We start from the raw sequence: 20,379 nt of genomic DNA on the forward strand, positions 1-20,379 counted from the left end.
CCTCGCTGTTTTCCTACCTCTTGGTCCCACCTACTGAGTCTGGGAACAACCAATTGGATCAGAGAGTGTGAAAGCAAGTACGCCAATCGCCCAGCCGTAGGGGCGGGAGAGGGCGTGGAAATATCCTGCCCCGCCCCTCCTCCGTGGCTAGTTTTTCCCTGCTGGCACCTCTGAAAGGACCGAAGACATGGGCACCACCTGGGTGAGCCCCGGATGGGTGCGGCTTGCGCTCTGTTTTGCAGGCTTAGCGCTCTCTCTCTATGCGCTCCACGTGAAGGCGGCGCGCGCCCGGGACAAGGATTACCGCGCGCTCTGCGACGTAGGCACCGCCATCAGCTGTTCGCGCGTCTTCTCCTCCAGGTGCGCGCCAGATTAGAAGGCATGCGGCCCCGGGGACTATATGTGCTTGAGTCTCGAATCTGGGACTCCGGTGCCCAGGGAAGAGACACCCGGGGGCCCGGACTGTTTAAGGAGGTGTGCATGGAGAATTGGGTGTGCATGGGGGCTGGGCTACCCAAATACTGGTGTTCGCGGCAGAGAGTAAGATAGTGCTGGAGATTCGAGTTATTCTAGGGAATTGCACGTGGATCCGCATGCCAAGGAATAACGGTGAGCGGGGAAGGTGGGAGGAAGGGTTCCGCGTAGGGACTGATGATTCTTAGATGGCGGGGGAGCTGGGTTTCTGGTGATGGCCATGTTAAGGGACAAGGAGGCCAAGTCTCACTGTACTTAAGGGCCAGAGTTTAGCGGTTGACGGGATGATGGAATACAGAGTAGGGGAGTGCGTGACCAGGGAGCCAGGGATTTGGAGGTCTAAGGCAGAGAATCCACGCTGAATTCCCAGCCTCTGGTAACTCTATAAAGCAAGGTCAACTGCCATCTGCTGACTGCAGGGTCAGCCTTCCCATCTTAAGATCGTATTTAAGATCTAGAATGATGAAAAAGGGTCTGACCTGGAGTTGGGGGCAGTGACATGGAATTCTGACGTGGCTAACGGTGCTGGATGGCCAGATCATTGACCCTTGGACTGGGGGAGGGTAGGGGTTGGGGAAGGACAGCCCAGGTTGCCTTCTTGGAAAAAACCCTCTGGGATTGGGTCCTAAGCACAGGGTTGACACTCCTAACCTGGTTTCCCTCCACCACCACTACCACCAGGTGGGGCCGGGGCTTTGGGCTGGTGGAACATGTGCTGGGACGGGACAGTGTCCTCAATCAATCCAACAGTATATTCGGTTGCATCTTCTACACTCTACAGCTGGTGTTAGGTGAGTGGCCCCGCCCCTTTCCCTGGAGGCCCCTCCCCTTGGCCTCCTACTCTATGCAGACCACCAGTTACTCATTACTGAGCATCCTGGGGGCAAGGACGCAGGGAGGGCACAAGCAGGAATCTTAGTTGTTTCTTTGTCAAAGGCTAAAGGGCCCTTAAAGACTCCCTAAGGGGCCAGCTGGTGGCATGGTGGTTAAGACAGTTGGATCCCACTTGGCCCACTGTGCAGTTGAGTTCTGGACCCAGTGGCTTGAAAAACACGCCAGGCCTGTGTATTTTTTGTGCCCAAAATCCTGAGAGAAGGATGGAAGAAAAGGGACTGTAGTGTAGCCATCCCCCTAGAGGGGCTTTCTCACTGCCCTGCCCATCTCTCACAAGTGCATATGCCCTTTAGCCAAAAAAAAAAAAAAAAAAAAAAAAAAAAAAGGCAGACTTTCTATTACCCTAAATTCCTTTTTTGGGGGAATCCAAGGATGACCTATCTTTCATTCTTTAAATTTTACCACAGGGCATATGCTCACCAAAAAGACAGAGAGGGAAAGCAAGAAATAACCCCAATGAGGCATGGTCATGCCACAATCCTTTCTCTGCTATTTCTTCCTTCTATCAGGACTTTGGGCACATGCATACACACGCCTGGCGTGTTTTCCAAGTCACTGGGTCCAGGCCTCAAACCACACAGTGGGACATGTGGGATCCAGTCGCCTTAATTACCATGCCACTGGCTGGCCCAGATGACCAGCCTTTCATGTAGAGCTCAGCAGAAAAATTCCTTCTTTGGATCCCAGGGATCATTGAACACATAGAGAAACCAAGGTCTTTTTTTTTTTTTTGAGAGATTTTCACTGTAGGGCGCGTGCGCTCGCCAGACAGACAGAGACATAGGGAACCAAGGTCTTAAAGGGAGCCTAACAGGGCTTTTTTTTTTTTTTTTAAGAATTACTGTATCTTAACTTTATTTACTTTTAATTTGACCAGAGAGGGACAGAGAGAGAGAGAGAAAGTGAGAAAGCAAGCTGCCAGGTCTGGGACTCAGACCACAGTCAGCTATGTGGGAGTCCAACACCCTTAATCACCACGCCACCTGCCAGCCCCCAGAGCTTTTTAAAGAGCCCTGTCTCCAGAAACCCTGCTGTCTGGGTGGCATCTGGGTGGTACTGCAGACATTGTGGCAATGTTCTAGAAGTAGCTAGTCTCTGAAGCAAGTGCCTGACCCTTTTCTGCCTTGCAGGTGGCCTTCGGGGACGTTGGTCCTCTATCCTGCTGGTGCTGAGTTCCTTGGTGTCAGTCGCTGGTTCTGTCTACCTGGCCTGGATCTTGTTTTTCGTGCTGTATGATTTCTGCATCGTTTGCATCACCACCTATGCCATCAACGTGGGCTTGATGTTACTTAGTTTCCGGGAGGCCCAGGAACCCCAGGGCAAGATCAAGGGGCACTGAGCCCTCACCCCAAGCCAGGCTGACCTCATCTGCTTTGCTTTGGCATATGAGCTTTGCCCAAGGGGGCCATATCTGGGTCCTGGAAGACCCTCCATCCTTCCCACCACCATCCCATACCCATATACAATGGACAAAATGTGCCACATTCTGCTCCACCCAGTGCCTCTGGCTCTGTCTCCAAGGGCTGATTTCTGAAGCACCTGCCATTGCCCAAGAAGGGAAATTTCTGAGCAATAAAATTTTTGAAATAAATTGGCCAAGTCTGAACCATCTGTCTGCCAGGGATCCTGGTGTGGGGCCTCCCCAACTGTTGCCTTCTCTGGAACTGGAAGATGAGTCAGAAGGAGAGTGGAGGACCTGGCTGGAAAGGGTGGCTATAGCTAGTCCCATCAAGAGCCCATGGAGTCAGCAAGGCCTGGGGCGCCTCAGCCCCCACCCCTGGAAACAGACCAGCAGCTCATTCCCACTGGCCACAGGAGCCAGGCCTCCCTGGGAGGGCAAGCTGCTCTTCTGGTTCTGTGCATGCTGGCTGGGAAGTCCTTCCTATAATTTAACCTTAACCCTTACAACTGACCTTCCTATCCTAAGCCAGGCTTGTAAGCCTTGGAGGGTCAGGTCCAGTTTGTGAGTGTTTTTTTTTTTTTTTTTTTTATCCTAATATGTAATGAGTGAGCACCTCCCACGTCAATCACTGTTTAAGAACTTGTGCTGGGACCAGCAGATGGCATAGCGGTTACATCATAAGACTTCCACATGGCTGATCATGGTTCAAATCCTAGACCTGGTGGCTTCAAACTCATGCTAGGCAGGTGTGCGTATGTGCCCAAGATCCCAGGAGGAGAATGGAGGAGAAGGGATTATGGCATGGCCATCCCCCCTGGAGGTGATTTCTCACTTTCTCTGTCTCTCTCTCTCCAGCGACCAAACGTACCCTACAACAAAAATCTCACAAAAACAAAAACAAACTTGTGCTAATTCACTTAAACCTTATAGCAATTGTATGAGGTATAGGCACTGTTATTATCCCTATCTCACTGATGAAACTGAGGTACAGAGAGGCTAAGTAATTCACCTACGGTCACACAGCTAGTATTGGGGAGGTCGGGGAGCTCTTGGAATCTGAATCCACCTGGGCCATCTGGCTCCAGCATCTGTGCTCGAAACCCTAACCACAGCTGCCTCCGTGTTGGGTTCAGGTTGCTGAACAGTCTGCACTGACCAGAGGTAGGAGTCAGGTAGAGAAAAAGGTTTTACCTGCAGGTCCTTCCTCTTGCCTGAGTCCACCACCTGCTAGGAAGATGGACACTCTCTAACTCTGCTTCCCGGGAAGGCAGCAGCTTCAGAAAGGTATTGGGATTTACCAAAGGCTCCTGGCCAGGAAGTAGCAGACAGCCCAGGCCCCTCAGCCCCCAGCCCCACACACTTTGCCTCTGCAGCAGACCTGGGGAAAAGGTATGTGACACCCACTTGGCCCTGGCCTGGGAGAGAGGCAGGAAAGCTGGACTGAAAAGTGGGAACTGCCCACTGTGCCCTTCTCAGTTCCAGGATGACTTTGAAGGCAAGTTTATTCTACATCAGGCTCTAATCAAAGCAGTTTTTGTTGCTGTTGTTTAGGTTTTGCCGTAGAGCATGCACACTTGTAGGAGAGAGATGGAGACAGAAAGAGGGAAAGTAAGAAATCACCCCTCTGGAGGATGGCCATGCCACAATCATTCCTCCATTCTCCTGGGATTATGGGCACACATACCCAACATGGTTTTCAAGTCACCAGATCTAGGACTTGAACCATGGTTAGCCAAGCGGAATCCAACACCTAAACCACCACACTGCCTTCTAGCCTGTCAAAACAGTTGTACATTCAATGGCTCTGAGATTTTCAGGCCAAGGTATAGACAGGTTAATTGTCCAATGTTACTAATGTAGTAAGTAGGAGGACTGAGATTTGAACCTGAGCAGTCTGGCTCCTTTTCTGCTGAGGCCAAGAGGGGTAGTGACTAGGCCAGGGTCACATAGCCACAGCCCCAGAAATAGGAGCTGCTGGCTCCTGTCCAGCCCAGGAGAAGCAATTACACTTGATTCCTAACCAACCCCTAGCCAACTGGGGGTGGAGCAGAGGTGGAGTCAGGTAGATCAGGTGTCTTCTCATAACCAGAGCGCCCAAGCAGAGTGGCCTAGAGCAGCATGAAGCAGAGCTGGGGACCAGGGCTGCTCATCCTGGGAGCAGTGGTCCTCATAGAGGGTGAGCTACCTGTGTGTGATGGAGGGGGCATGGTACAGTGGAGGTCCGGGGGCCACCCTTGGCCCCAGCAGCCCCCATAACTTGGTGTATGTGAGGGGGCCTGCCTGTGGGGCACCAGTCTGCCTGTGGCACTTTAACTGTTGGGTCTGAATGTGGGGAAGAGTATGTGTGGAAAGGGTGTGATTTTCTTCAGCTGGGTTAGCCTATATGCTAGACTGTAGCGTCTGCGCGTAGTCCTGTGTGTATCCTGTGCCCTTTTCTACCTTTCTACTTCCAGAATGACCTCAGGCAAGTTCTAGGCCCCCTGGCCTCAGTCTCCCTGTCTACATCTGTCCCATCTCTTGTCTGTCCTGGCCCAGATGTGTAATGCGTGTATTTGTATGTGCCTGTGGTGGGCAAGGCACAGGGCAGGGACCCTATGGTAGGACCCTGGCAGTTTCTGGGAGAGTGGAAGGTCTGAGTCGTTAAAACAGGAGTGGGTTGGGCCTTAATGTCCTGGGGCCCTCCCCTATTTGGTCATGATGAGGCCTTCAATCCTTCCTCACAGGTCTCCACAGCTGATTGGACAATTAAGTTAATGCTCTCCTATACACAGACTGTCTCCCTGACTCAGCGGCGGGGGCAGGAGTTGGGGGTTCTCCGATCCTGGAGGAGGGTTGGCCTGGTCCCAACGTGAACCCAGGGCCCCGTTCCTCAGGCCCAGGAGTGCTGAGTACAGCTGAGGGAGAATTAATTACTGAGCGTAAGCTCTGAATAGGTTCCAATAAAAGCTGTTTCTTGACCTCATATAAATATTTTCATTCTGGGAGGGGCTGATGAGGTAGCCAGAGCATCGTAGGCAAGGATCCAGGGCCCATCCCCAACCCATCCTTTCCACCAAGCCTGGGCTAGGCAGGTAAGTTCCTCAAGCCTCACCTGTGTCTCTCTCTTCCCAGGTCTTCGAGAAGCTCAGCGAGGTAAGCTCTGGAGATGAGGTGCTTGGGATGAGAGCAGGACAGGGTCTACCACCAGTATGACCCACCTCTCTCCACAGCCTGTGGGCAACGTGGCCCTGGTCCCCCCGAGCCTCAGGAAGGCCTCACGGTACCTGGCGAATGGCCCTGGCAGGCCAGTGTGAGGAGGCAGGGAGTCCATATCTGCAGCGGTTCCCTGGTAGCGGACACCTGGGTCCTCACTGCTGCCCACTGTTTTGACAGGTGAGTCATGATTGGGGTCAGAGAGGGTCTCTGGCTTTGGGGGGGGGGTGGATAATTTGTCTCCAAGTCCTGTAAGCTTTGTCCCTGTCCCTAGGATAATAAAGCACCATTTACTGAGAATCCACCATCTACAGGCCCATTATCTTCAAGTTAATTTTTACCTTTCACGGCAGAAGCTTTACAAACAAGAAACTGCAGTCAAGAAAAGGGAAACACCTTGCTTAAAGCCACAAACGGCCACCTGCCCGTCTTTACCTACCTACACTATCTCCCACAGTGTCTGTCTCCCCTTGCAGAGTGGCAGCAACAGAACTGAACTCCTGGTCAGTTGTCCTGGGTTCTCTACAGCGTGAGGGGCTGAGCCCAGAGGCTGAGGAGGTGGGGGTGGCTGCCCTGCAGCTGCCCAGGGCCTATAGCCACTATAGCGAGGGCTCAGACCTGGCCCTGGTGCGGCTTGCCCACCCCACAGCCCACACGCCCCTCTGCCTGCCTCAATCTGCCCACCGTTTCCCCTTTGGAACCTCTTGCTGGGCCACTGGCTGGGACCAGAACAACAGCGATGGTAAGTGCTGTCCCAGACTGAAGCCCAGAGAGGCAGTCTACTTGCCCAAGGCTACACAGTCTTAGCTCCCAAATGATCCTGCTCCTAGTCTCCTTGCTTCCCAGAGCCCAGACTCAGGCCCCAGCCCCGTCTCTTTTGCCAGCTGCCAGGGCTCTACGGAATCTGCGCCTGCGTCTTATCAGCCGCCCCACGTGTAACTGTCTCTACAATCGGCTGCACCAGCGTGTGTTGGCCAGCCCTGCCCGGCCTGGGATGCTGTGTGGGGGTGCCCAGCCAGGAGTACAGGGGCCCTGTAAGGTCTGAGGGGCAGCAGAAGAGGGGAAGGGAAGAGGAAGGGACACCTAAACTTGGGCTTGGGGCTCAACCCATAAAGGTGGGTAAAGGGCTGCAGAGGATGTCTGCCCAGGGCTAGACCTCAGGTGTCTGTCCTTGGCTCTGGTCCCTGGCTCCAGGGAGATTCTGGAGGCCCTGTGCTGTGCCGAGAGCCCGATGGCCACTGGGCTCAGGCTGGGATCATCAGCTTCACAACCAGCTGTGCTGAAGAGGACACACCTGTGCTGCTGACCGAGTTGGCTGCTTATAGCTCCTGGCTGCAGGCTCAAGCTCAGGGGGCAACCTTCCTATCCCAGACCCCTGAGACCCCAGAGATCAGTGATGAGGACAGCTGTGTAGGTATGAACAAGGGATGCTGGGGCTGGGATGTGTGGGGACACCCAGGTCTGTGTGAGGATTTCTGGGGAGAGAATTGATACTGGGCATCCATACCAAGGGCTACCACCGTGGTTTTAGGGTCCCTCTCAGTCCGAGATGGGAACAGTCTCATGAGGGCTGAGAGGCATACACAGACTCTTTGGAACCTAGAGGCTTTGTAACTTAGACACTAGTGAGCTGAGAGTTCAGGTAAGAAGGATCTCTGTGAGCTGGCTGAAGGTTTTGGGGGAAAGCTGCAAGCTTTCAGGCAGGGACCCAGCAAGGCTGGACAGGGCAGGGCTCCCACTCGGAATTCATTTGCATGTCTGCTACTTAATGCAGACATGCAAATCACATGCAAAATAATTCCTGGGACGGAAGTTCTATCTTGATGGTAAGAGAAGCACTAATGAACCAGAAATTCTGGAGGCAGACGAAGCCTGGAGGGATGTGGACGGGTGGGGCAGAGGAGTAATGCACAGGGCCAATCTAGTAAGTCTGGGACAGGAGCACTGTAGACATCAGGGTTAAAATCTCCAGCTCTGGGCCAGCAGATAGTATGATGGTTAGAGCACTGGATCCCACATGGCTGACTTCATGGATCAAGTCCTGGACCCAGCAGTTTGAGAATCATGCTGGGTGAATGTGGATGCATGCCCAGAATCCCAAGAAGAGAGTAGAAGAGAGAGGGCTTCAGTGTGGCCATCTCCCCTGGGGGAGGGGGTGATTTCCCACTTTCTATCTCTGTCTCTCTCTGGTGAGAGCACACACCCTATGGCAAAAATCTAAAAAAAAAGTCAGGCCAGCAGGTGGCATAGGAGGTTAAGGTGCTGGATTCCCACGTGGCCAACCTCAGTTTGAGTCCTGGACTCAGCCTGAACATCATGCTGGGTGCGTGTGTCCATGCCTCAGATCCCGAGAGAACAGAAATAATTAAGGTGTATCCATCCCCCCTTGGGAGTAATTTCTCACTTTCTCTCCATCCGGTCTCTCTGGTGAAAACCACATGCTCTGGGAACCAGCAGTTAGCGTAATGGCTATGTCGCTGGACTCCCACGTAGTCGACCGTGGTTCGCGTCTCGGACCCGGTGGCTTAAATCTCACGCCGGGCGCGTGTGCGTGCGTGCCCAAGATCCCGAGAGGAGAATGGAGGAGAAGGGATTGCGGTGTGACCATCCCCCCTGGGGGGTGATTTCTCGCTTTCTGTCTCTATGTCTCTCTCTCTGTCTGGCGAGCGCACGCGCCCTATAGCAAAAACCTCTCCAAAAAAAAAAAAAAAAACCACATGCTCTATGGCCAAAACATAAAAATGGAAAAAAAAAAAACTTAAAAAAACCCTGCAGCCCTAGCCTTTGAATCTTAAGTCTGCTACTTGCCAGTGGTCAGAGAGCTAGAGCACTTGACTTCTCTGGAATGTTGGTTACCTTTCACAAACTTTAACTTAGAATGACATTGTGAGGATTTGACAGCATGTAACAAGTGATTAGGGAGGGAAGGGCCTGATCCACAGGAAGCACTTAATAAATCAGATGATGTTATCCATGTGTTTCAGCCTGTGGATCCTTGAGGACAGAAGGTCCCCAGGCAGGAGCCCCCTCCCCGTGGCCCTGGGATGCCAGGCTGAAGCACCAGGGTAAGCTGGCCTGTGGTGGAGCCCTGGTGTCAGAGGAGGCGGTACTGACTGCTGCCCACTGCTTCATCGGGTAAGCCCTATATCCCTGTGCTCCTGGCCCCTGCTGCAGCCCTGTCACCCAGTGCAGCCAACGTTGCCTTTGCACAGGCGCCAGACCCCAGAAGAATGGAGCATCGGGTTAGGGGCTGGAGCAGAGGAGCGGGGCCTGAAGCAACTTATCCTGCATGGGGCCTACACCCACCCAGAGGGGGGCTACGATGTGGCTCTCCTGCTGCTGACCCAGCCTGTAACACAAGGCCCCAACCTGAGACCCCTCTGCCTGCCCTATACCGACCACCACCTGGCTGATGGGGAGCGTGGCTGGGTCCTAGGGCTGGCCCGCCAAGAAGCAAGTAAGTAGGACCAAGGCTACCAGTGGCTGTCCACCTAGCCTAAAGGCTGCTGGAGCATCGGGGTCTTTTCCCTTGTCCTATAGGCAACAGCTTCCCCCTGACAGTGCCTGTGACCCTCCTGGGGCCTAGGGCCTGCAGCCGCCTGCACACAGTTCCTGGGAGTGACGGTATCCCCATTCTGCCAGGGATGGTGTGTACCAGTGCTGTGGGTGAGCTGCCCCTCTGTGAGGTGAGCCCTAGACTCCCAAATCTAACCCAACAGACGTCTAGTGTCTCACCCTGAAGGTTCACAACAGGCCTATCAGCCTTGGATCCAGCCCTCCCAGCTTGAAATAGGCCTTTTTGCCAACTAGCCCCCAAATAACCAGAGTTTCTGTCCCTAGTTCTTCCTGCACCCCTGCAGTGCCTAAGGGGAAGAGAAAATCACTCTGCCATCTGTCCCGACAGGGCCTATCCGGGGCACCACTGGTACACGAAGTGAGGGGCACATGGTTCCTGGCTGGGCTGCACAGCTTTGGAGATGCCTGCCAGGGCCCCGCCAGGCCTGCAGTCTTCGTGGCACTCCCTGCCTATGAAGACTGGGTCAGCAGTTTAGACTGGCAGGTCTACTTCGCTGTGGAGCCAGAGCCAGAGGCTGAGGCTGACACTGAGACTGGAAGCTGCCTGGCCAATGCGAGTATGTGGCCCTGGGTCTCCCTCTCTATGCCCCTTCTCTCTCATCTAGAGAGGTGTGGTTTTGGTCCACCTCTGTCTGCTGTGTATGGGAAGTGGACAGACCCACCGGAATTCAAATTCTGGTTCTTCGTCACTATGTGTCTTAAAACAGACCTCTCACCCTCTTTGAACCTCGGTATTCTCATCTGTCACATGGGCTAAGACAGATCCTATTCCTTGGGCAGAGGAAGCAAAGTTGTAAGAATTATTCCAACGTCACTCTACTTTGTCTCCCTGACAGGCCAATCAGCTAGCTGTTGACCAGACACTCTGGGCCGTTCGAAGAATGCAGGCAATTTCCACTGCATGGCCTCTGCTGCTCCCTCCCGACCCCTCCTCACCACCCATACCTTCAGCCCCAGCATGTGAGGTCCAGCCCAGCTGGCTGTGGAAAGGAACCTGTCCAGGACCAACAGATACCTTGACTCCGCACCCTGCAGGTCAGGGATGTCCCTTGTAGACACCCCTAACCCAAGTCTACCTCTGACACAGGCATTCCCAGCTCTGGCTATCCTTCATCCCCTCAGATACAATCACACTTGCCACATGTTTTGAAAATTTCTTTTTTGTGGGGGAGCAATTTTCCTTTTTTTAAACTTAAATAAATTGTTACAAAATAGACTTTAGAAAATAAGTTACAAATTGTAGCAAAAGGCTCCCCTTTCACAGGCAACATTCTCACCCATGGTGGTCTCCGAATCTGCCTCTCCCTGGTATTGGAACCCAGTTGATGAGGGTGACCAAGCATCCTGGCAAAGCCTGGATGACAGCCTGGGTCCTCTTCACAGGGAGAGAAGAAAAGAGATGGGGATGCCCAAACTACTCCTGAGTGAAACATGGAGATCAAGCCCCTCCTTGCCCGCACCCCCTTCTCCAATATTCTGATCTTTGGAGATGAAGTTCAGAGAGAGAAGCTGAAGTCTGCAGGCCACTGGGGTGAAGGGTCCAGGAGTGGGGTCATGGGGGTGGATGGAGGGGGCAATGACAAGTCCGCTCTACCTGTTGCTGGTGCCACTGGGGCTCCTGGGGAGAGAGAGAGGATGTCACTGACTGAGGGGGCAGACCCCATGCAGCTTGTACCCCGCCCCCAGCCCTACAGACCATTCCCCGCAATACCATGGCCCAGAGGCCTGTATGAAAACCAGGAAGCCTGGGAATCCCATTTATTTTTCCTGCCCTGGCTAACTGGCAACTTAATTCTTTTCCCTTAAAGTTACAAGAAATCTTTTACCCTGAAAGTCATCCCTTCAGCTCTCAAAGGACTCTTACCCACCATGACCTCCATCCTTGAGAAGCTCTGGCCAAGGGCTCACTATCTCAGGGACATCCACCCTCGGTAGCCACTAGATGGAATGGGTACTCCTCTCTTGAGGTGAAGAGAATAGGCCCAAGGCTTGCTGAAGAAACAGGGTGTCCCACTCCTCCAGAGCCTAGTCTTCCAGCCGGGGCTGGGTGGAGGTGTCTACACAGAGATGCCTCTGATAGAGGAAGTGAGATAGGGGCTAATGACTGTTGTTGCAATACCTGGGCCTGGCTTCAAAGGAACAATTATTTATGACTCAGTCCTCCAGTTAAAGGTGCACTGGTATGGGAGGGAGGGTGAGGGGCAAGTACAGGTGGAAAGGAGAGCTTATTTGGAGGTTCTAGCAGGGGAGCGTAGCTACTGGTATGTAGCACAGGGAAAACCAAGACTTGAATAAAGGGAAGGAGAAAAGGACCAGAGGTCTACTTTTCAAGAGAAGAGGATGAGAAGCAAGGACAAGATATATGGAAAGAGGGACAGGGAATTGAGTGCCAACCAATGACCGAGTTTATGTGGCCAAGTCAGCAGTGAAGCCACAAAGCAGTCTAGTCTGGGGATGCCTCTCCAGGCCCCATTCCTCTTTCCCAAAAATTGTTTATTCTAGGAAGAGACCCTCAACCAAATCATTTGTTTCATCTTTTTCTCTGGAAATTACTTCACTACACAATTAGGAAGGTTTCCAGATGTGGTAGCCAGGTGATACCCAGCTACCTTTCCCCTAAAAAAGACCATTACTCTTTGACTGCAGCATAGCAGAGGAGCCCAGGCAGCTGCCTCTGTCCTGACCATGACCCCACACCCTGTACCACCCCAACTCACCATGCTGTTTACCTGACCTAGAACTTCAGATCTCAGTGGCCCAGCATCCTCAAACTAGTTTTCTCACTCTATGTCCAAGCCCCCAGCCACCTCCTGAATGTCCATGACTCTTCTCACTCCTTGCTCTCTCATCTACCTTGGGGCCCAATTTTGCCCTCCAGTGGGTGCCCACCTGCTTTTGGGCCCCTTCGATTCTCTGCCCAAGCCCGTTCATGCCCCCGTACCAGAGCTGGCCACTGTCCATTCCTCCTGGTGCTGCTGCTGGTGCTGCAGGAAGCTAATTTGGCGGCGGAAGTGACGAGGACAGTGAGGGCAGGTGAAAGGCCCCTCCCGGGGTGCATGGACACGCCCGTGGCCCTCCAGCCGGGCAGCTGTCCGAAAGGCCTTGCCACAGATGCTGCAGCGATGGCGCTTGGGGTCTGTGTGGGTCCTGCCATGGTTCTTAAGAGACAGCAGATTGGGTAAAAGTTTGGGGCAGAGGGAGCAGGGATAAAGTCCAATGGTATGGGCCTTCTGATGGTTCAGCGGGCTGCCAGCATGTCGGTAGGATCGCCCACACTGGGCACAGCGGAAGGGTCGTTCCTTGTCTTCAGCCACTGTGACATTTGTTCCTTGCCCTCCACTAGCTTTCTCGGCATTTTCTTCCAGGGTCCTAGGGTGTTCCGATGGAGCCTCCTGAGCTTTCCCTTGATCAGAGAGCCCCACATCATCCTTTACAGTCACAGCCAAAAGACCTCTGGCCTCCTCTATGTGGGTCAGGACCTGACTATGGCCTGTGGAATGAGTCTGCAGGTGGCTGGCCAGTTCATGGTGGGACTGAAAGGTCTGACCACAGTCTGGGCAGGCAAAGGTCTGGGCAGCTATATGGTTGTGGCTGTGGCTCTTAGTGGCCACAGGATTCAAGAACTCTTTGGAGCAGAGCAGGCAATAGTGGCGATCTGTCTTGTGGGTGTTGTGGTGGTTCAAGAGACCACCTGATGGGCAGTAGGCCTTGTCACACTGGCTGCAGGTAGAGGAGCAGCTCTCCACCTGGACTTCAGAGCTGGTGTCTCCATTATCCCAAGTACCCATGTGATTTAGACTAGGTCCATTGGACTGGCTATCACCAAGGTGGCAGGGACTTCTAGAAACGCTGTCCTCTGACTCATCTGGCTTGGTGAGGACCTGACCCTGGGGAACCCAGCTTCCATCATGATTCACCAGTCTGTCGTCTCCTCGCCACCCATCTGTCTTCTCTGTGCCCCAGGATGGTGGTTCTGTGGCTTCTGAACCTGTTTTTCTGATGGGGCTCTGCCTATGATCCCCTGGCCTCATTGCTTCATCTTCCAGCTGTGGTACTAACTCAGCATCCCTTGATCTGTCCTCTAGTCCTTTGCAGTCATCAGCCCCCTCACTGCTCTCTGTGTCCTTTGCGCCTCCCTGGCCACTATCTGGCTCCATTTTGGTTTTCTCATGTTCCCGCAGGTGCCGCTCCAGAGATGCCCGGCCAGGGAAGCCACAGCCACAGAGTGCACAGCGCACAGCTGCCCGTCGGGATCGTCCTGCCCGCCGCCGCCGACTTTCTGAATGCAGCCTCTGATGGTCCCTGAGGGCCATGCAGTTGGAGTAGGTCTTAGGACAGGTGGGGCAACTGTACTGGCCTGTCTCATGGCTGCGGCGGGGGTTCAGGGGGGCGCCCGCCTGGCGGGGTAGGTCTTAGGACAGGTGGGGCAACTGTACTGGCCTGTCTCATGGCTGCGTCGGTGATTCAGGAGGCTGCCAGCATGGCGGTAGGTCCTTCCGCACTGACCACACCGAAAGGGCCGATCTTCCCGAGTCAGCTTTCGGGTGCTCCCACCCCCACGCCGCTCAATGTGAACCCGTTGGTGGCTGGCCAGCTGTTTCCGCAGACGGAAGGCCTTCCCACACTCACTGCAGCGAAAACGTCGTGGATCTGCATGGATGCGCCGGTGGTTCTTGAGGGACATGAGGTTTGAGAAGCCCTTGGAACAAGCCTGACACCCAAAGTGGCCAGTCTGGTGGCTCTGCCGGTGATTGATGAGGCTGCCAGCGTGCTTGTATGACCGGCCACACACCTCACAGCTAAAGGGCCGCTCAGAGCTTGCCTCAGTCTGGCAGCCCTTCTCTGCAGTCTCCATCCTCAGCTCTATCTCCTTCCCCTTCACAGCAGTTTCCTCCCATACCTCTTCTTTCACCCTCGCTACCTCCTCTAGGGGCTCCACTTTCAGTTCTTCCTGGAGCTTCCCTGCTTCTGCCTGGTCTGGCCTCTCCTCTGCTATATTCTGGGGATCACTGCTGCCTCCTGCTTCTTGGAGGGGCCCCACCTGGGGCTCAGAACCTTTGCAGCGAGGGTGGTTCCGCAGGTGATTACGGTAGGCAGCCATGTTAGGGTAGCAGCGGGAGCAGACAGGGCATATGAAGTCTCCAGTCTGGTGGATCTTGCGGTGGTTCACCAGGCTGCCACCATGGCGATAGGTTTTGCCACACTGGTTGCAGCGAAAGGGGCGAGGTTGGGCCTCCAGAAAATTTTCACTACCCTGAATGCAAAGGCCATCTGCAACTGTGGCACCTACTCCCTCTTCAGACTTTATGTCTCCACCTTCTCCAGAGACAGAGGTCACCGTGTCTTCAGAGACACAGTCTGCAACTATATCCATGGTATCACCTGATGTTCCCAAGTGGGTGGGAGTCTTGTCTGTGGTATTCCCAGAACTTTGCGTTTGGTGGTGACGCTCCAGGCTCCCCAGGTCATCATAAGTCTGACCACAGCAACCACAGATGTGCCCATAACCTGCTCCATCCAGTGCTTCCACCTCCCGCTGCAGCTGATTCAGTAGTTCTGCTTCTGAGAGCTGCAGTGGAAGGTTCTGGGTAGAAGCTGCCTCTGCTGCTCCTTCCTCCTCCTCCTCCTCCTCCTCTGAGCCTTCAGTCATCCCAGAGGTACTGTGAGCCTGGCGTTGGTGAAGCTTGTAGCCAGCCCGGCCAGGGAAGATCATGCCACAGAGGCAGCAAAGGAAAGGTTGTGCAGAGGTTGCCTCCCCAGGCCCATGGTTCTGGAAGTGGCTACGCAGGGCAGGCAGAGAATCAAACTCCTTTGGGCAGAGGGAGCACTGATAGATGCCTGGTGGGTGGCAGGGCCTATGGCTTAGCAGGCCAGTGGCATGAGGGAAAGAATGTCCACAGTCAGAACACATATGAGTGACCTCAGCCTGCCAGTCAGTGGCAACTTCAGCACAGTGGAAAGAGCTGGGCTGACCTGAGGCTGGTTTCTCATCTTCATCCACTCCAGTGAGGCCATCACAGAAGCGAGTTCCTGTGCCTTCCTCATTCCCTGCGATGTCCAAGTTGTCAAGGAAACAGGCCTCTCTCCTTTCCAGTCCTTCCTTATTGTTTCTGCTCGCTTCATCACCCTGGAAGCAGGCCTCTTCCCTCTCAAGTCCACATTTGGCCCCTTCAGATTTGGCCTGAAAACAGTCTCCATCGTTTTCCAAGTTGCCTTCAGCCTCACAAGGACTTTTTCCTGAAGGGGCTTGAGAAGAGTCCAGGCCTTCATCATCCTTGGACTCCTGGACCCAGTTCCCTTCAGGTGGGAAGTTGGCTTCTCGACCTCCAGCACTACCGGTCTGCTTTCCATGCCTCCTGCTGCGCCGCCGACTGTGTCGCCGCAAGTGTTTTTTCAGGCCAGCCATAGTGTGAAAGTGTTTGGCACAGGCTCCACAACTGAAGTCCCCGGTCTGGTGGGTCTGCCTGTGGTTGATAAGGCTGCCTGAGTGGCGATAGCTCTTGCCACAGTCTCGGCAGGAAAATGCTCGAGGAGGAGATTCCTTGGTCTCTGTTCTGCTATCTTCCCCTGCCCCAGAACTCAGGCCATGATGTTCAAGGTTCTCAGAGTTTTGAGAGAGCATCCCACAGCTATCTTTTTGTGGTGCTCTTCCATCTGCTGTTGGGGGAATGTTAGTAGTTTGCTCTTCATGTCTGCACACATGCCCCTGATCTGTGTGTGGGGCTGCCTCTGCTTCTGCTGGCTCAAGTGGGAGTTCCACCTTGAGGTGATTGGGAGGACCCTCAGTTCCTGGGTCTGCACTTCGGCGCGCAGCCTTGCAATGTACCCGTACATGGTTGCGCAGGGCCATGAGATTGGGGTATTTGCGGGGACATAGTGAGCACTGGTATTCCCCTGTCCGATGGCTGTGGCGGTGGTTTACCAGGCTTCCCCGGTGACGGTAAGCCCGACCACACTCATTGCACTTATAAGGGCGATGGTCCAGGGTAGTGGTTGGGACCTCTTCCTCTTTGTGGGAAGTCTCAGCCAGCAGTGGGGTAGCTGGTGGCACTGAGAGTTGCCCATCTTCCCCAGTTCCTTGCCGGGGTCTGTGATGAGCCCGCACATGGTTTTTGAGGGCAGCCGCATTGAATAACTGTTTGGAACAGATTGAGCAGGGATAGACACCTGTCTGGTGGCTCTTTCGATGGTTGATAAGGCTCCCAGCATGGCGGTAAGTACGGCCACAGTCCCCACAGCGGAAAGGCCGGTATTCCTCCAGGCCACTGTCCTCCAGTTCCCCAGAGGTACTGAGCTCCCCAGAGCCATTCACCATCTGGGTACTAGGGACCTGGTCCTCACTGCTCTCATCTGTGTGCCCATTGGTGGTGGGTATCCCTTTTTCTTCCCATGATTGCTCCCGCTTTTCACCCCCATGGGACTGCTGGTGTTCTAGCAACTCCCGGGGGAGCCGGAAGGCACGGGGGCAGTGGGGACAATGGTAAGGCCGATATTGGGCATGGAGTCGGGAGTGGTTTTTTAGAGCCATGAGGTTAGAGAACTCCTTAAAGCAGATGGCACAAGGGTAGATGCCCAGGGTGTGGCTCTGGCGATGGTTGGTGAGGCTCCCAGCATGCTTGTAGGTTTTGCCACATTGACTACACTTGTAACGCCGCTCCTCCTCAGCAGAAGGAGATTGGGAAGGCTCCTGGCTCCCAGTGAAGTTCACTACTGATTCGGCCAAATACTGTTCCAAATTGCTAAGGAGGCTGTTGGCAGGGATGGGTAGAGGTGGGGCTCTAGCAGAGTCAGTGGTAGGCCCCCAGCTCTCTACACCCTCCTCAGGATCTGGTTGGCTTTCCCAGCCTTCTCTTTGTCTGGTGGGTGGATCCTCCCAAGTGCTAAGAGCTATCCTGGAGTCAGGTCCAGATTCACAGTTAGGTGTCTCTTCTGCATGTTTTGTCTGGTTTCCCCAGCCTTTCCCAGGGCCAAGTCTCTGGCCCCAAGAGTCAGTGGATATTGTCTCACTCTGAAGGCATGGAGTGGATTCCTTGGGACGAGGGGGCCTATGCCTGCGACGCCCCTCAGGAGCATGAGTCCTCATGTGGCTCTTGAGAGCCATGGGATTAGTGAAGTCCTTGCCACAGGTGGTGCAAGAAAAAAGGCCAGTCTCGTGGGTTCGGCGGTGGTTGACAAGGCTCCCTGGATGACGGTAGCCCCGCCCACACTGCTGACAGCGGTAGGGCCTAGGGATGCTGTCAGCCTCCTCACTGTCCTGTTTGGGAGATGGATGGAGTAGTTCTCGGTGCCGTGACAGTTCCGGAAGATTAGGAAAGTGGCGCTGACAGTCAGAGCAACTGAGTGAGGGGGGTGTGTCCTCCATGGGGCAATGTGGCAGAAACCTGGAGGTTCAGGAGGAGCAGACAAGTGGCAGCAGCATCTTCTTCTGGTAGAGGGGCCAAGGCCTAGGAAGAGGGGGCAGTGGTCAAAAGGAAGGCCTGAATTAACTATCTCTTGGCTGTATGAGCAATGAGTTCACCATGGGTCACTGAGTTTCCCCATCAGCAATGCCCAAGGACCTGCTTTCTACAAGAACTAATTAGAAGGCAGCATTATTTAAGGTCTTCCTTTATATAAGTTCCCCAAACATGGGCAATCCCCTAGGCTTAAGTCATCCCTAAAGATATAGCTAAGGAAATTAACATCTAAAGGGATGTAACCTACTTCTAATCATAAGCCTATGATCTCCTTCTTCAGGCCAAATCCAAAAGGTTTTACTGTCCCTAGCCCTCTGCTCTCCAAAATCCTGAAACAAACAGAAGCCTCCAGTTATATATTAAAGGGAAACCAGACCCTAACTAGGTCTTCTAGAAGTCCAATCTTTCCTCTTTCACCCTTCAGTTAGACTATCTAGAAGCACTGGAAAAACAGCTAATTCCTCCAGTTGACAGCTAAGAACCTGAAAGGAGAGATTAGAGGCCCCCTTTAGAGAAAAGGCTGGCTTGTTCCCCCACCTTCCTTAATCCTTTCAGTGTCACAAGATATCCTTTCCAAAAGACTCTTGGTCATTATTCGCCTACTTCCCCTGAACCCAAACTATCTTCCATCTTGAACATCCCATCCCATGTCAAGTTGAAATTTCAATCCATACCCTACTTTTCTCTTTCCTGTGCCTCCTTGTCCTCACCATCCTTTCTCATTTTTTTCTCTATCTCCCCTCTTAAAACTCATCATGATGACAGTTTATGCTAAGCACTGCCTTCTGTCAGGTACTGTACTAAGTATATTCATTGTCATTTAATCCTCTCTGTTATTCCAGTTTACACATGAGCAAACCCACTGACTGTGGTAATCTTCATTCCAAAGTCCTTGCTCTCTCACCAGCACCCCTCATATCTCCTACATCACCTTGGCCTCCTCCGCTTCTGACTCCTCATTCCCACGGGACCCCAATACAACTATTTCCGATTCTAGAAAACGTCACTACACCTACCCCCCGAATTCTCACCTTACAAAGCGTCTTCTCCCCCTAATCAACCACCGAAGTCCTCTCGCCTCACTCATTTCCTGTACCAATTTTCTCTCAGGACCCCTACCTCGCACCGGCTGGCCCTTCTCGTTCCCGCCGCGGGCGCGTCCGTTGGGGGCCAGGAACGGGAGCGCGCCTGCGCACTGGGACCCTTACCCTACCTGCAGCCGCGCGCCCCAAGGGGCTGCTGCGGGGGGCTCTCTCGCGCTCCCACACGGACACTGAGCCAGGGCTCCTGGAAGGTGGGAGGGGAGAAAAAAAGGGAAAGGAGAAAGGAAAGAAGAAAGAAGGTACAGGGAAGAGGGCACAGCTGGCACGCACCAGACAGGAGTCAACCTCCAGCTCCGCAGACACTTCCTATTGTTACTAGGAAACAGGAAGTGTCCTAGATGCAAACGCTTCCCCGAGAAACTTCCGCCATGGCGACACTTTTTGTCCCGCCTCCAAGCAGCAGACCTTACACAGACACACTTCCGGCGCTAGATAAAGCTTGACGCGACTGACTCCGCCCATGTAGGTCACAGAGATGCGTTTCTTCGCACTCCCTTAGCCACACTTCCGGCAAGAGCTGTTAAAATCTTTCCGGTGCATGTAAAATAAGCCCAGAAAGGGCGGCGGGGGAATTCTGGTGTCTCGGCCCGCAGTTGTTTGGGAGCACTTTTCGTGTGGCTCCCTGAATGACTCCTCCCAAGCGTCATTAAATTAACTCCTCGCTATTAAAGGAAATGTAAACTATTGTTCAAAGCTTGAACATGGCCCTTCTATCCTCTCATTGCTTAGTTTTTGGAGACAGTTCCGGTGACTTGGTCCGACAGCGATAACGCGGTGTATACTATCAACCTCGTCCGTGTTCCCTCTCCCTGGCACCCACAGAGACTTTTTGCAAGATGTTTCTCCACCACCAGAGACGAGCTGGTAGCGTAAACGTTTCCTTCCTCCCCAGTCAGAAAGCTCCCTTCCACTTCCGCTGACCGCCCGCCGGCTCCGCCTCTCCTCCCCCCCGCTGGGTCCTAGCGCCGGCCCCGCTTGGCTGTGTCCCGGGCTCTGTCCGCGCGAGGAGCCGACGGCGACGCCGCGGAGCCAGCCCAAGTCCCAGCAGGTAGGAAACGCTGGCGGGAAGTTGAGGGGACCTCGGGCAGCCCCCGCGCGGACACGATTCGAGCTGGCCTCAGTTTCTCTGTGGGCTGCGAGGACGGACTGTGTCGGCCAGGCGCGAGCAGCGCGGGCGGGGCGGGTGATGTGCGGCCCCGGGCGGGATCTGGGCCCAGCAGGTCCTAGAACCCGCAGGCTGCCCCTCCGGCCCGATGCTCAGGACGCCTCGGCTCCGACCTAG

The 20,379-nt window shown here is 54.1% G+C and overlaps 4 protein-coding genes across 5 annotated transcripts in view; 3 read left to right on the forward strand and 1 right to left on the reverse strand.

Moving 5' to 3' along the window:
• Positions 1 to 124: 124 nt before the first annotated feature.
• Positions 125 to 2,959, forward strand: VKORC1 (vitamin K epoxide reductase complex subunit 1). Of its 2 annotated transcripts, XM_006148122.3 has the most exons (3): positions 139 to 360; positions 1,156 to 1,265; positions 2,499 to 2,959. In XM_006148122.3, exons 1-3 carry the CDS (start codon positions 188 to 190, stop codon positions 2,705 to 2,707), a joined length of 492 nt encoding a protein of 163 aa, XP_006148184.1. In that variant the 5' UTR covers positions 139 to 187; the 3' UTR covers positions 2,708 to 2,959. The 2 variants fall into 2 exon arrangements, with proteins under 2 accessions (XP_006148185.1, XP_006148184.1); XM_006148123.3 differs by lacking the exon at positions 1,156 to 1,265 and having other exon boundaries at positions 125 to 360; positions 2,499 to 2,604.
• A 1,580-nt stretch (positions 2,960 to 4,539) lies between these two features.
• Positions 4,540 to 10,547, forward strand: PRSS53 (serine protease 53). Its single transcript, XM_006148127.3, has 11 exons — positions 4,540 to 4,946; positions 5,882 to 5,902; positions 5,980 to 6,142; positions 6,439 to 6,704; positions 6,847 to 7,001; positions 7,157 to 7,376; positions 8,947 to 9,097; positions 9,175 to 9,419; positions 9,503 to 9,648; positions 9,867 to 10,095; positions 10,375 to 10,547. The coding sequence occupies exons 1-11, from the start codon at positions 4,889 to 4,891 to the stop codon at positions 10,392 to 10,394; spliced, it is 1,674 nt and encodes a 557-aa protein (XP_006148189.1). The 5' UTR covers positions 4,540 to 4,888; the 3' UTR covers positions 10,395 to 10,547.
• Positions 10,548 to 10,694: 147 nt separating this feature from the next.
• Positions 10,695 to 19,477, reverse strand: ZNF646 (zinc finger protein 646). The gene is made up of 4 exons (XM_006148126.3): positions 19,368 to 19,477; positions 13,979 to 17,982; positions 12,480 to 13,895; positions 10,695 to 11,156 (listed from the first exon to the last, which is right to left on the reverse strand). The coding sequence occupies exons 2-4, from the start codon at positions 17,898 to 17,900 to the stop codon at positions 11,035 to 11,037; spliced, it is 5,460 nt and encodes a 1,819-aa protein (XP_006148188.1). The 5' UTR covers positions 17,901 to 17,982; positions 19,368 to 19,477; the 3' UTR covers positions 10,695 to 11,034.
• Positions 19,478 to 20,038: 561 nt separating this feature from the next.
• The window catches only part of ZNF668 (zinc finger protein 668), a 12,276-nt gene continuing 11,935 nt past the window's right edge, over positions 20,039 to 20,379 (forward strand). The window contains exon 1 of the mRNA XM_006148124.3: positions 20,039 to 20,145. The gene's annotated coding sequence lies outside the window, so the exon portion shown is untranslated. The remainder of the gene's footprint in view (positions 20,146 to 20,379) is intronic.

Source organism: Tupaia chinensis, unplaced genomic scaffold (assembly GCF_000334495.1).
Source record: "Tupaia chinensis unplaced genomic scaffold, TupChi_1.0 Scaffold000231_1, whole genome shotgun sequence".
In the NCBI taxonomy this organism is placed as follows: Eukaryota; Metazoa; Chordata; class Mammalia; order Scandentia; family Tupaiidae; genus Tupaia; species Tupaia belangeri.

Coding starts and splice junctions, on each gene's coding strand:
- PRSS53 (XM_006148127.3), top strand. CDS start 4,889: ATGAAGCAGAGCTGGGGACCAGGGCTGCTCATCCTGGGAGCAGTGGTC. Junction 7,002..7,156: donor GAGTACAGGGGCCCTGTAAG/GTCTGAGGGGCA, acceptor CCCTGGCTCCAG/GGAGATTCTGGAGGCCCTGT. Junction 9,420..9,502: donor GCTGGCCCGCCAAGAAGCAA/GTAAGTAGGACC, acceptor CTTGTCCTATAG/GCAACAGCTTCCCCCTGACA.
- VKORC1 (XM_006148122.3), top strand. CDS start 188: ATGGGCACCACCTGGGTGAGCCCCGGATGGGTGCGGCTTGCGCTCTGT. Junction 361..1,155: donor TCGCGCGTCTTCTCCTCCAG/GTGCGCGCCAGA, acceptor CACTACCACCAG/GTGGGGCCGGGGCTTTGGGC. Junction 1,266..2,498: donor CACTCTACAGCTGGTGTTAG/GTGAGTGGCCCC, acceptor TCTGCCTTGCAG/GTGGCCTTCGGGGACGTTGG.
- ZNF646 (XM_006148126.3), bottom strand. CDS start 17,900: ATGGAGGACACACCCCCCTCACTCAGTTGCTCTGACTGTCAGCGCCAC. Junction 13,896..13,978: donor CCGACGCAGCCATGAGACAG/GCCAGTACAGTT, acceptor GCCATGAGACAG/GCCAGTACAGTTGCCCCACC. Junction 11,157..12,479: donor ATGGACAGTGGCCAGCTCTG/GTACGGGGGCAT, acceptor CTCTCTCCCCAG/GAGCCCCAGTGGCACCAGCA.